Raw genomic sequence first — 14,907 nt, forward strand, 5'->3', positions numbered from 1 at the left:
AGTAGTTAAGAACAAATAGATCAGAAAAAGTAGCAGCTAAATTACAGATCGCTCCAGTCATAAGTGAAAACAAAATGAAAATTTATTAACATCAAGCCTGAATGTTGGTTCCTTGCAAAGCCAACTGAGGAGGAAATTCCAGAAATGTGGAACCATCACTGAAAAAGTATTATCTGTGGTCTTCAACCACCACGAAGAATAGTATCTAAAGGAGAGCTTCCAAACGCACATTTTAGAGGCCAAGGCAAGTTCATATGGGAGGTGGTGTGGTGATTTGCTTAGTACATCACTGCACAGAATCTGTGTACCTGTGTACATGGTGTTCACTTTTATTTCTGAGATACCACAACATTGTGCACTAAATAGCTCTGCATGAGAGGAAGAACTTCCCTCATTAAAAATGTTTCATTAAAAATGTTGGCATTGGCTTTTTGGCATAAACAGTGTAGCATTGTTACAGAAACTGTTTTCGGCTATTTTATCTGCTATATAGTTAATTGCTTACTCCCAGATTTGTTTGTGAAGGAGAAAAACAGAAAGGCTTACACAACAAGTGCAGGTCCCAAGTCCATTGTACCCAGTCTCTTTACTCAGAAAGGAAGTAGCTGTATGTCCCATGGTTATCCACTGGGCTCTGTCCAGGTTTAATGATAATAATAATAATAATAATTTATTTGTACCCTGCCCATCAGGCTGGGTTTCCCCAGCCACTCTGGGCAGCTTCCACAAAGACCAAAAATACACTAAGATGTCACACATTAAAAACTTCCCTGAACAAGCAGGTTTAGTTTGTTCACCTTGACAATCCACCCATCAGCTGCCCTTTCTAGCTATGTAAACCAAGAACACACTTCCACTATCACTGGCATTCTGGGAGACACATAAGTTAAGCAAGATGCAGGTTGCGAACAACAGAGTAACATCATTTGAGAAATATATCTACCTTCCTTAATAGCTACAAACACATTGAAAGTTTGTGATAAATGACTAGTGTGGCAGCTTTGAGGGTCAGCAAATTGGAAATCCAAGGAAATGGAAAATGAAAGAGCTGCCTTTGAAATACTGTCCAGTACTAGAAAAGACAATTTAGGGTGAGTGCAAGGTATCCTTAGCTGAACTGATAAGCTCCCTTCTTCCTGTACAGTGCTCAATTATTTTTTGATGGTTAGGAAAAATTTTCCTGAAAATATAATGAATGATTTTATTCTGTCTCTGGAGACTTTCTTCTCCAGGGCTCAGCTTAATGTGGGGAGTGGGGGGGAGAAATGTAAAAACTGGAGAGAAGATTAAAGGAAAGCCATATGAAGAGAACAAGGTATTTCTGGTGAACTGTAGTCCTTGAAAGAAGCTAGTCAATTACATCAGAGAGCAACAGGAGGACATATTTTAGAGCTGATTGCCCCATGTCATCAAATGACATCAGTAATAGATGTATAAAATTGCAACAAAAAAATTATAAGGATATCAATATACATCTCAGCCTCACGTTTTTACTTTGTCTGATTTGATGGTGAAAACTGTATTGGTGAGAATTTACAAAGTGAAAACAAGAAATGCTTGTCTGTTGCACACTGTTTTTTCTCTTAAAAAGGTAAAGGTAAAGGTACCCCTGCCCGTACGGGCCAGTCGTGCCCGACTCTAGGGTTGCGCGCACATCTCGCTTAAGAGGCCGGGAGCCAGCACTGTCCGAAGACACTTCCGGGTCACATGGCCAGCGTGATGAAGCTGCAGCTGGCGAGCCAGCACCAGCGCAGCACACGGAAACACCGTTTACCTTCCTGCTATAAAGCGGTACCTATTTATCTACTTGCACTTAGGGGTGCTTTCGAACTGCTAGGTGGGCAGGAGCTGGGACCGAACGACGGGAGCTCACCCCACCGCGGGGATTTGAACTGCCGACCTTACGATCGGCAAGTCCTAGGCACTGAAGTTTTACCCACAGCGCCACCCGCGTCCCACGTTTTTTCTCTTAATTACCCCAATATTTTTGTGCAGGTAAACCCTGCTTTGTCATGAATGTTTAAACCTTGCCATTGCCTTCAAAGAAGGAAATATGGAGGAAAACAGGATTTTAGCAGAATTACCCAAAGTGAGAGACAGGCAGCAGGAAATAATATTGGTCTGAAATCTGTTTCATTATAGGATGCTATCATAAAATGTATTTTGAAGGCCAAGCTACTTTCTGCCATTTACGTAGGAGGCAAAGCTAATACAAAGGAACCTAAAATCATAGCAGTCAAGAAAATTATGGCTCTGACTCACATAGAGCTTTTTAAAGGTCACTTTAAAAACAGTGGGGCACCAGATTGACACCAAGTGGTCTTGTTTTGTCACACACCCCTCACAGCAACGCTTGTCTATTCCCCTAGTTTGTTTTGTGATGCTGCTTTACGTTGCTACATTTAATGCTTTGCTTCAGGCTGAGTCTTGCACTGAGTGGGTTAAGGTACCCTGCAATAAAACTTAGCAAGGGCTTTCTTAGCTCTGATCACATTAAATCAGCCAGCAGGAGAGAGAAAAGAAAGCACATCTTCATATAAACACAAGATTTAAAGAATTCCGTGTCATAGTAAATGGCTATGGTTACTAGGTACTTTCTATTGCTTCTCTGGGTTGGCATGTTTGCTATCGGTCAATCCCTGAGTCCAATCCCTGTAGCATCTTTTTCCTCTGTGGAGACCCTGGTCTTAGCATCACCTGCCAGTGGCCATAAGAGACTGACACTCTTGCCCTCAACACACACAAACCCAGCATATTCCTGATAATATTCTAACGTAGTGCAGATTTGAAAGTTGTTTTGTGTGCCAATTGCATGTGGAATAAAGTAACTAGCATTGAAACATTGAAAAGGTGGCTTTTAAGAGAGATATAATGGGTAGGTCTTAACAAATGTAAGACATGTTGGCTTGATTAAACCTCCAGGTTCAGAGGCAATAAGCCTCTCAGCACTGGAGAAATTTGCCAACATTCGCAAATAATCAGGCACTATTGGACTGTGAGGAACCTGTGGCCCTCCATGTATTGTTGGACTACAACTCCCATCAGTCCCACTCATCAAGGTCTAATGGTCAAGTACAATGAGAGCTGTTATCCAGTAACACCTGAAGTTTTCTAGGTTCCCCATACCTGGCGTAATTGAACCTTCAGACAAGGTGTTCCATGCATTATTAATCCATTTTCACACTACAGAATAGGTCCAGCTACATATGGAATTCCATTGTCCTTCCAGTTTGTAGGGAAAATTCACTGGCATTATGTGCTATACTCACAAGGAAGGAGCAGCAAAGATCTCCCTGTCTCATCGGATTGTAGGAATCTTGCTTTTGATAATTTTGCACAGCTAGAAGAAGTTACTCTTGACAACTGGCAGTTTCTCTTTTGTGGGTTTAGGGGTGAGTGGATGCTTGCAATTCTCCAGACTGGAATTGAATCTAAGCAGAAGAATTCAGGAGCTTGCATTCCTCCCTTTGAATCAAGATTTTATGACTTCTGAGACTGAAGCTAAAGAGGTTTGCCAGCACCTGTAGAGTCATTTGCTGTGCAAGTATACATATACTAGATAGCATTATAATTCTTATATTTAACTATTTCAGCTTGGTTTCTTGTTGTTGTTCCTAGAGAAAGAAATCCTGCAAAATTTAGTAAAAGTCTGTATCAAAAGCTTTCTTGTTGTTCAGATAAAAGAAATTGTGTGTTTAAATTGATGCATCTTGACTTGAGTGCGACAAAAACTCATGTTTCATTACACTCATTGCTTCACAAACCTGCTGCTTAGAGCTGGAAGGAACTGAAACTTAAACCTATCATTAGTAATTGTAAAATACAGGAATCAATCTAAACTAAGATGAGTACTTAAATTCTGTACAGTATGGAATGCATTCAATCGCCCTTCAGCATGGTGCTGCTTATGATTTAAGTGTCCAAATATTTATATATAATAAATTCATAATGGCTGCACAGATTTCCCAGTTTGCACAGATGTATCATTCTTCTCACTGCAAATCCTCTTCTGTAGCTGTGGATGAAATTTGTTTTGAAAACAGCAGATATCAAAGAATAAATTACTGCTTACTGAAATAAATCTATATTTCATGGTCGGAGGCATTAATGCTTCCGAATACCAGTTGCTGGAAACCGCAGCAGGGGAGAGTGCTCCTGTGCTTGGATCCCGCTTGCAGGTCCCCCCACAGGTATCTGATTGGCCACTGTGAGAACAAGACATTGGCCTGGACAGGTCATTGGCCCGATCCAACAAACTCATCTTATATAGCTGATTGGTGGCCGAGTTTTTTCGTCAGACACAAAAAGGCATAGGCAGTCACTGACTACATTTGACCCCCGGATAAAAAGACTTGGTTTTGCTTCTTTGGAAAGTCTTTCATGAGCCCTGAGAGCATGAAAGTGTCTCCAAACAATACCCTGTTGTTTTTTTGACACAGAGATCAGCATAGCTGGAGAGACCTTTACATTTTTGCCAATTCCTTAATGGTGTCTCTCCCCCACTTGTGACTCATCAGCATGACTTCCAGGTGGCCACAAGCACTGGAAGTCATAACACATGCAATTTTAAGCTTCAACACACTGTTTGGACACATTATGATGAGCCCTCGAGGAAAGGGGGATCCATGCTTTTGCTCCAAGACTTGCTTCTTGTCTTATTCCAATGACACCTTTTTAAAAATAAAATAAAAATGTATTCTGCAATTTAACTCCCCGCCCCCACTTGCCCCAGCTCTAACCCCACCCCCACAGTTTTAGGTAAGTAGAGTGGACCACAGATCACCATTAGACCAGTCTCTATTATCAAACCCCAAGTAAAATTTACAACCACATAGGGACCTAACAAACACCTTCTTCATCAGTTCAGGAAGCTGAGAAAACCAAAACATAATTGCTCTCTGATGAAGCAGTGTGCACAGCAGGCATTCCTGAGCAGCTATGTTCGATCGTTAAAGAATCTCCAGCTGGGAGGAGGATGGATGGAAGCCTGCATGATGAAGCAAGCTTTTCCGCTGTTCAGTGGAGTTTAATCTTAGTGCCTCAGCATTTCCCAATTTTATATAAACAGGCCGAAGAAACACAATCTCCTCTGTTCCTTTGAAAGTTTTATGCCTCAGTCATCATAGCAACTAATGCTAAGTAAAAAATTTAAGGTCATGAGCTCAAATACAGTGATACCTCGGGTTACATGTGCTTCAGCTTACATACGCTTCAGGTTACAGACTCCGCTAACCCAGAAATAGTACCTCAGGTTAAAAACTTTGCTTCAGGATGAGAACAGAAATCGTGCTCCAGCGGCACGGCAGCAGCAGGAGGCCCCATTAGCTAAAGTGGTGCTTCAGGTTAAGAACAGTTTCAGGTTAGGAACAGACCTCCAGAATGAATTAAGTTCTTAACCCCAGGTACCACTGTATTTGCCGGAAGGTTGACAATCTGTAGGTAACCCTACAAACCAGGAAAAATCCTTTTGTTATCTCAGCAACAATAAGAAATCCCCACGCCCGTGATCACTGAGATCAGGTGTCCCAATGCATCCCCCCCCATGGAAGCTTCCCCAGCCATTCCGTTGGCTAGGACCCACTCCCAGGGCAGCCCTGTCCCTCTCCCCTTAAAAACAAATTAACTTATACAAATTAACTAATTTAGAAAAGACTAGACTTAGAGCACTGAGTCATGGAACTGAGTCATTTTTCTTTGATTTTTACTTGAACTGATTTTCTGTTTGGATGTTTCTGGATCCCATATCCTGGACATAAGACTGATGCCTACTAACATATATTTTATACATGGTAAAAACTCTTTTGTTCTTCTGAGCATCTGATTGATCTGTTCTTTACTGTTTCTTCTGGGAAACTGTAGTGGATTTTTAGGTGATGTGTTGCTTCTTATGGTCACTGAGCCATGTTTAACAATGGATGTAGAAAAGGTGGGCTATACATGTGACGGTAGCCAATGAGTCTCAAACTCTCAATGAGTTAGGGACTTTCCTTGCATGCAAAGACAGGCTCTGGTGGATTAAGTGGATGAGAGCAATAATGGGTCCAACAGCTGAAGGTGGTTTCTGCATGGCTGTAGAGGGAAGTGAGGGGCAGGTGGGTTTCATCAACCTGGGAAGGTAGCCCATCTAGAAAAAGGAAAACTCTGACCCTAAACCTCCACTGCCTTGCAGAATATATTTGAGAGAATCAAAGGCTAAGGAGTAAACCCTGCAGAAATCCAGAGTGGAATTTGTAAGATGGTTGGATGGCATCTTGTATGCCTCCTTCCAGCAACTCCTGCTGCCAAACGTATTGTTTGCTTTCCTTTGGACCACATCAGCAAGACCAAGAGGGGGATCTTGTCATCTGGGCAGTACAGGACCTGAATTTACATTGCCCAGGCTTGTGCCCTGGAGAGGCTCCTTCGCTGTTGCTAACACAGCAAAAACAATGTGGGAGGCAGCAGTTATTACCAGTCCCTGCAGCCACAGCAGGTGCTGTGATTCTCCAGCAGTTTGACTTCACCCCTGATGGTGCACTCCATTGTCTCTCGAGATAGACAGATACCAGTAACAAATAAATAATAACTAGTAAAACTTTCAGTATTGTTCAATACCTGTTCAACTTGATGTGAGCTTTAAACAAAAGGCCTGTTAATAATAGACCACGTCTTACTCATTGTCTCCACAAAAACATCGTTATGCATCCTATAGTAACACTTCAGCCAGAAAAATTACTGACTTGGTGCTTACAAAGTAAATGATTTAAATTGATATCTGTAAAATAATTCCTTAGGATCAAAACATTTTGATTGATTCCTTTGGAATCCCAGTGTGACATACATATTAGCCCGTGCTGAGACTAGACAGTGGCACTGCACCATGTCTCTGATAGGTGCCAAAGGAATTTGCAAGGAATTTAATCTTGGCAGGACAATCAACTTTAGTATTAACAAAATGCACATTTGTCAAGTACATCCAGGTGAACCATGCTACTAGATGAGATATCTCTGGTATCTGTGGAGACATTCCTTTCCCTTGACACCTTCTCTTTTCACAATACTCCTCTGCACTCATATGTTCTCCCTTTCCTCTTGTGCTCCACCATGAAGCTCCATTTATAGATCCCCTTCGCAGGATACCTCTTTCATACCTGTTGCCATACTGAGAGCAGCAAGGAAGATTTGAGTGAGGGGAGGCCCATGGCTAACCCACTGAAATGTGCACATGCCAGCTCTTCTAAATCAGGCCATAGCCCTGGCTACTTCAGTGCAAAAAAATCCATCCCCGTTCCCCGTATAGTGGATGAAAACAGAATTATCCTTGCTTTTTCCTCAACCCAGTTTTGAACAACCACTCACCTTAGCACATGTGTAGATCCATTTATAGTAGTAGTGGAACAAGGGACTGTTTGCCCTAAGATGGAAGGCCTTCGGTATCGTTCATCACCACAACACAGGATGATGAGGAAGGCACGTCTGAAAGACTTGTTCAAGAATGCATAAAGGAAGGGATTCAATCCTGAATTGATGTATCCCAGCCACAAAAAAGCAGTCCATATCTTTGCAGGAACTGCGTAATCTATGAAAGGGTCTATTACATTTGTGATGAAGAATGGTGCCCAGCATAAGCAGAAACACCCCATGATTATACAGAGGGTCTTGGCTGCTTTAGTTTCAGTCTTCATACGGTGAGTGCTGTGCTGGTCAGGGTGGTGTGGCCTCCCATCTGTTGGGGCCCCTGCACGCTGAAGACTCTGTATCTGATGAGCATGCTCCCTGGCTGTAATGTATATCCGGTAGTAGGCTAGCACCATTAGCAGAAACGGAATGTAGAAGGCAACCACAGAGCAGGTGATAGCATAGGGCTTGTTGACCATAAATATGCAGTAAGTTGAGTTGGACATACTGTTGAATTGCTTTTTCTCTACCTGAGGGAGATGAACAAAAAAAGCAAAGAAAGACAAGGACATATTATAGCTTCTCCGATCATTAATTGTCTTCTCTTTGCTTCATTTGCCCATGTGTGGAATGAAAAACAACACTGCTGAGAATCTGGAACTCTCCCCACCAACCCTTGTACCATTTCTCACTTCCCAGTTATTCCGTGTCTTTTGCGTAACTGGCAGAACCCACATTTCGGAACTCCCTGCCTATTGACACCAGGCAGGCACCCTAACTGTACTCATTTCAGTGCCTGCTAAAAACATTTTTGTTTAGGCAAGCCTAGCCAGACATGTAAAATGTAGGTGTGTGTTTTAATAATTGATTTTAAATATTTTTGAATGTTTAAAGTACTTGTTTTAAACTTTCTTTTACTGATCATTTTATTTCTTTATTCTGTTTGTAAACCACTTCTATCAATCAAATGGTAAATAAATGTTGGGAAATAAAATTAATAAATATAGTTATGAATTGACCTATTGAATATTTTTTTCTCCATTTCTATTATCTTCCTTGAATGTTTTATGTTTATCATACAGTGAAGAAAATGTTTATTCTCTGACATTTAAATATCAGGATGAGTCGCAATTCAAAATGTAATGGAACCTTTTTTGGGACGGACGATTACACAATGCCCAAATCTTCTTGTTATTGCTGAATCAATGCCCATACTGCAGATACTATATTGCACATGTGTGTATAGAAGCATAGTAGAGGAACGAAGGAGTGTTAATTACTGATAGGCTGCTAAAGAAAATAATTCCATCAGTGGAATCTTACAGAAATATGGCACCAAGCCTATTGCAATGGTTGTGACTGCTTGACTGCATAGAACATTCCTCTGCCTGCCCATCATTCCCTGCTAGTACTGATTGTGAAAGGCAGGGTGATGAAAAACCCCATCTCTTTCTTGACAGTTGTAGTAGTTCATGGTTGTAAATTAAATGGAGCATGAACTGAAAGCAGTTTTCAGAAAGTATCAGGTCTGAGTCTCATGGAAAGAGTTGCCAACTGTCCCTCATGCTAGGCTGACAGCAAGCTTACTAGATGGTAAGGAGGATCAATTTAAAGAACTGTTATTATGAAAGGTGGCATGTTGTCAATGCACAGAAGTAAAAACAACATTCACTGGAAGGAAGTCAATGGAAGGGAGGGGAAAATAGAAGTAGAAAAGGTTCTTTCACAACATGTTAGCCAATGAGTTCTGAAGGTATCGTGGATGTCACTGTAATCTGTCAGTCACTCAGTATCCCTGTCAGACCACAGCAGATATTCAGAGTGAGCGTGTAGTCATTAATGTCTCCTTCAAGGACTTTCATGGAATTGTAGAGTTGGGAGGGACCCCAGGGATCATCTAGTCAGGGTCCCTTCCACTGTTTGGCCTAAATCATAGCATGCAAAATGCTGCTCTCACTACACATTTAAATATTTGCTTTAACTTCTCCCTAATGGTTCAGAATGTCCAACTTTATGTCCCACAGCCCAATAAAAAGCTTCTAAATCCAGACATTATGTACTTTGGCAACATGACCAATTCTCCCAGTTGCCTTTGTGGACCTGACCCACTGGGCTGAGATAATCCAAGGTGATGAGAGGATTCCAGATTATGCTTCCAGATAAGGGAAATATATCTGTTAGGGTAGACTTAAATCTATCTTTTGAAAATCAGGGTAATACTAAACAAAATGTGGGTGTAAATAAAGATCTGGGTGGCTGCTTTTCTTACTAAAATGCCACTTTGAAAAGCAGAAATTTGGAAGATAAAAGGGAGGGGAAAGCGCTGACTAGCCTTTCTACTGCTTTTCTGAAGTAACTGTCCCGCAGATATGCTTCTTCCTCATGAATTCGAGACAGGTGTTTACCTTTGCAAGCACACACCTGGAATTCCACATAGCACCATATGTATGTAGAAGTGGTTCAGAGGGAGCCACTATAGCAGCCTTTCTCAACCTGTGGGTCCCCAGATATTGTTGAATTACAACTCCCATCACCCCTAGCTAGCAAGGCCAGAGCTCAGGGATGATGGGAGTTGTAGTCCAACAACATCTGGGGACTCACAGGTTGAGAACCGCTGCACTATAGAAAAGTGATGATCAGAAGAAGGGTTACGCATTCCCTCCCTACAGCACTTAGCTGCTTCCAATTGCTTGCTCTCAAAACTACTTCTAACTAACAAACAAAAGTGGTCCATCAGGGCTTTGCTATGCTAGATTCATGCAATATTTATTTCAGCCCTAAAAAGTTGTGAATGAACTACAGATCATCAATCACTTTGTAATGACTCGGTGCAAGGGACTCTGGATGAACTGCAACTTTACAGGAACTTCCATTTCTAGAATTCCATGAGCAAGACTTCATTCTCTTCAAATTCACAGTAATGATATTTCATAGAATCACAGGATATTTTTGGAGGCTATCTAGAACCAACTCTGTCAACTTTAGCAACGAGTGGAACAGAGTCCCTTGAATCGAGTGAATGATAAAATATTCAGATCACAAATGGAAAAGAATAGTGATGAGTTCTAGAGTGTGCACAAAGGTCAGAGTCATTTCAGTAAAATAAAGTGGCAGGTGGGGTTCAGATTTCCAAGGGAAGGTGATAAATTCCTAGGCACAGCAGCCAACACTATGACAGAAGTGAAATTGCCTTTCTGACCCTAAGTTTGGTAATATAAATGGTCTGGAAGCAATTTTGAACTTCTCTTTCAATCTTCTTGGGTGAAACTGCACGCTATTTAAAGAGATGAGGGATTTTGGTCAATACAAGACCTGCTCATACAAAATTTAACTTCACACCAGACAACTAGGGTCTACTCACCAAGTCCATGATGCCAATGCTATTCCATCCTTGCATTATAGGGAGAAAAGAAATAAACATTGGGATTACCCAGCAGCCACCCAGCATTACAGCAATGCGCAGTGGTGTCATCTTATTCCTATAAACCAGCGGCTGGCAGCAGATAGCATAGTACCTGAAAGACGAAAGAAAAAAGAATTAATGGAAACAAGGAACCAACCAGTCCCATCTTTTCAAATCTGTGAAATTTAAGCATTGGCTTCCAGCAATTTGCTGAGAAGCATAGGGGAGCAAGTCTAATGCTTCTCTCATCTGTGCAGAAATATGTGAAATTGTACAATCCTGGCTATTCGTATTATTATTAATACAGTATCATCAGTGTACACTGCACTGTGCAATAAAACTGATGTAAAAGCTAAAGCTCACATATAGCCAACCTGTGTATAGAAGATTGCTTAGCATTAAAACTGTTAATATTTGGTAAACTGAAAAACAGCTGTCGTTATCTGAAGAACAGGAAAGCAAGATTTTGAGGAAGATTCTAATGACCCTTGCATCTGACACAGATTTCCCCTCCTGCTGATATTTATGCTAGAGCTGAAAGGTCTGCACAGGTGGTCACGTACTAGTAGACTATATCCAACAATAAGCACAGCTTCTTAGCATTTATGGATCGATAGGAAAAGCAGATAAAGCTGAGTAGCCTTTTTAGTAGGGAGCCAGCAAAAACCTTAATGTACCAAACTAACTTTTAAGTGGGAAGAAAGTAACGCTTCTCTTTTTTACCTTTTGTACCAATTTTTACAATAATTTCTATGCTATTTCATTTAAAACACAAGGAATACTATGCCATCTTGAAATATCTTAAAATAGCTTTTTCTAATATCTATAAATTATAGATTATTTTAACTTGTTCAAACGCACATACATATTCTAACAGAATGTTGAACATTTTTATGGAACATTTATTTTTGCTTATTGCCAAAACCGTTTCTCAATCATTCTTCCAATCCTTATTGGTGAATTTCCCGTTTATAAGAATAGTTAATTTTGTCCAATAGTTAATTTTTCCCCACGTCTGAAGAGACCCCTACTGGAGAGTGCTGGATAAAGCTGGCTGCTGTCCTAGCAGGAAATGGGCATTTTGCAGAGAATATTTATGCAGAATATAGTGTGTTTTCTCTCTGCATCAAGAGAGGAAAGGAACATGATTAGATATAGAAAGAGAAATGAAAGGACTGCAAATTCCCCTGGCAATTAACGCATTGAATCAGAAGTAGCAAAATGATACGGGAATATTTCCAGATGATATTCAATTAACCACAATGAAGGAGACACAGTTCAGCCAGGCAGTTCTGCTGCACAGGTTTATCAATTTCTATCATTTGCAGCTGACAGTATCACTTTTGGTTAAACAAACTATTAAGCAATAGTTAATTCTATGAAAGGGACATCTTGAGATTTGAACCTTCTTGCTGCTTAAATTTCAATATTTGTATGTCTCCATTCATTCACAATTCTATACTTATTCACAAACCTACAACATGCACACTCGCACACATCAAGAACAGACTTCCAGCCACAGAATCTGGTCTCCTCCTCACCCCTGCCTTGCAACACCCCCTGCCATGCACACTAGGAATGTCAGAAGATTTCATTGCAGACTACCATAAATGCCACCCCCCCCACACACACACAGAGAGAGAGAGAGAGAGAGAGAGAGAGAGAGAGAGGCCCCAATCTGTTCCACTGAACCAGTCCATAGAATGGACCACAGATCTGTGAACTAAACCTTTCTGACAGCTGGTTAGACCATGGTACTTATGAGATGATCTGAAGGCTTACTCTATTTTTCTTCTTCTAATTTTAACACTGCAAATCTGCTTGGGGCAGCATCTATGTGTGTCATTTGCTGCATAACTGTGCATACTTTAAGACATCCACATTCAGAACCAGGATGGAAAGGACTGCAATAGGATTTCTCCATCCCTATCATACACTCTTTAAATCTGCTCCAGAGGGTTAGGGGATAAGAGGAAAGTGTCGATGCACAAGCAGAAGTCAACTCTTGCAGCACTGAATATAGCCCCAGGCTGCACTAGGTTTACACAAGCTAATTGAAGCACCAAGGAGCTCCCTATATTTCTATCTGGAATGGTTTAATAAATTTCCTGCAAATACCTGGGGAAAGTTAAAAATTAATGTCCACATTAAAAAAATCATGTTCAGACAAGTTATTGAACCATACTGCTGCTATTACTAATTGCTCTCTATTGATTTTTTTAAAAGAAAGTTGATAAGCTGTTGTTTTAAGAATTACACCATTTTATGAATTTTATATATCCTTATTTGATTTTGTAAAACTGCCTTATGCCATATGGAAAGGGAGATATATAAATAATATAAATAAAGTGAAAGATTCCAAGAAATATATTTTACCCCAAAGGATCAAACATGCTTCTATATTCTCACATGCTGCCCATTTACAAGAAGCAAGAAATTCCAATGGCAGCACATTCCAGATTTCAGCTTCCTCTGTAGGGGAGTGCACTGAATATTTATGGCACTTTAAAATGCTTGCTTTATTTACAAATATACAAGTAGAGGCAAGTAGGATGCACTCCTACCAGGCAGCAGGTTTACTACATCCCCATCAGATCACCAGAGATAGATGGTACCTTCGGGTCTGTCTCAGCCTTCAACATGCATGCATGAACACACATGTTGGTTTCTGCTTCCTCACTGAGCAGCGAATGCATGTCACAAGACATTGTTTTGCATTCCACAATCCAAGTTACTGTTGGGTTCCCATGGGAATGGGAGACTGGATGTGACGTACACTGGTTTCCTGTTTTTCAGTGTTCTCTCAGTTTCTTTGTTAGAGAGACAGTTGCTTCTCTGCTCTTCCAGAGGCAGGATGCATGTTTGTATGCTCTCAGCATAGCTTGTAAATAAAGTCAGCATGTGGCACATTACCTGCTTATCCTTCTTCTGTGTGACCACGCTCTGCTTGGGCTCAAGATAATACGAGCCTGTATCAGCTTCAGATGGGCTGAAGCTGGTCAAAATCTCACAGCATCCACACCGTCACCTGCCCTGCCTTTAGCCTGGGAGCTTCCACAAACCCCAACAGGTATCCTATTAAACACACAGCATGGCCAATGGTCAGGGATAATGAGAGCTGTAGTCTAAAAATATCTGGAGGACACCACAATGGCTATCCCTGCCATAAAGGTTATAAAGGCCAGGACTAGCCGCCTGAAAAACAGTTTCTACGCTAATGCAATTCTGGTTCTAAACGGAGCATAAGGGATCTCTGTAGTATAGTGTATTTTAAAATGGGGTTTTAGAGTTTTTTGGGGGTTTTGAATGTTTTACGTAGTTTTTATGTAGTTTTTATGTAGTTTTATGTAGTTTCGTGGTAGTTTTATGTAGTTTTTATGTAGTTTTTCAATTTCATTGTTCCGCAAGGGACAATGACAAGAAAGATATCGTATCGTATCGTATTGTATCAAACCCACATTTCCAGTCTCCCCATATACTAGCAAAAAAGGAGATTGGACAAATTCTTGGAGGAAAAGGCTATTGACAGTTACAAGTCATGCTGGATAGCTACACACCATCTTCAGGATCAGAGAAAGCATCTCTCTGAATACCAGTTACTGGGGCACAACAATGGAAAATAGTTCTCCTGCCCTCAAACTCTGCTTGTTGGCTCCCTGGAGGCATCTGGGAAGCAGGTTGCTCAGTTATGTTCTTAACAATGTCCCAAATAAAAGCAACGACTAATACTCCTAATTAACTAAAGACAGTGCCCCACACCCATTCTTCTAACAAGATCTATTTCAGATGAAACTGCTCAACAGAGCTAAATTAGTCTAACGAGGAATACAAATAAATATACTGCCAAGTGAAAACAAACAAAGTAAGAGTTCCACAAAGACTTTGGAGAAGGTGGCGGCAATAGTAGCAAATAGAAAAGGGAAGGAACACACATTTCAAATACTTAAAAAAGAAAGAAAGATGCATAACGTGCCTTGCATGCCTCAGATTATGCCTCAGCCATCTGTTCTGTTGTTTATTCTTGTGTGGTTTTATTTTCCAGTTCACAAGCTCAACAATCAACGCATTAGGTCTACTTTCTATAAATCCGAGATATTTTGCATTGTAGTCTTGAGCACTACAGAGGA

General features: G+C 40.8%; 1 protein-coding gene across 7 annotated transcripts in view; it reads right to left on the reverse strand.

The window, feature by feature from the left end:
- The window catches only part of HTR4 (5-hydroxytryptamine receptor 4), a 177,108-nt gene that overhangs the window by 59,198 nt on the left and 103,003 nt on the right, over positions 1–14,907 (reverse strand). For all 7 annotated transcript variants that reach the window (XR_014559376.1, XM_083719505.1, XM_083719508.1 and 4 more), the window contains 2 exons: positions 10,739–10,892; positions 7,339–7,907 (listed from right to left, as the gene is read on the reverse strand). Coding sequence is in view for 6 of the 7 variants with exons in the window: in XM_083719505.1 (XP_083575631.1) it covers positions 7,339–7,907; positions 10,739–10,892 (723 nt within the window). In the remaining variant the exon portion in view is untranslated. The remainder of the gene's footprint in view (positions 1–7,338; positions 7,908–10,738; positions 10,893–14,907) is intronic.

The sequence above is a fragment of the Podarcis gaigeae genome, assembly GCF_964106915.1.
Source record: "Podarcis gaigeae genome assembly, chromosome: 2".
In the NCBI taxonomy this organism is placed as follows: domain Eukaryota; kingdom Metazoa; phylum Chordata; class Lepidosauria; order Squamata; family Lacertidae; genus Podarcis; species Podarcis gaigeae.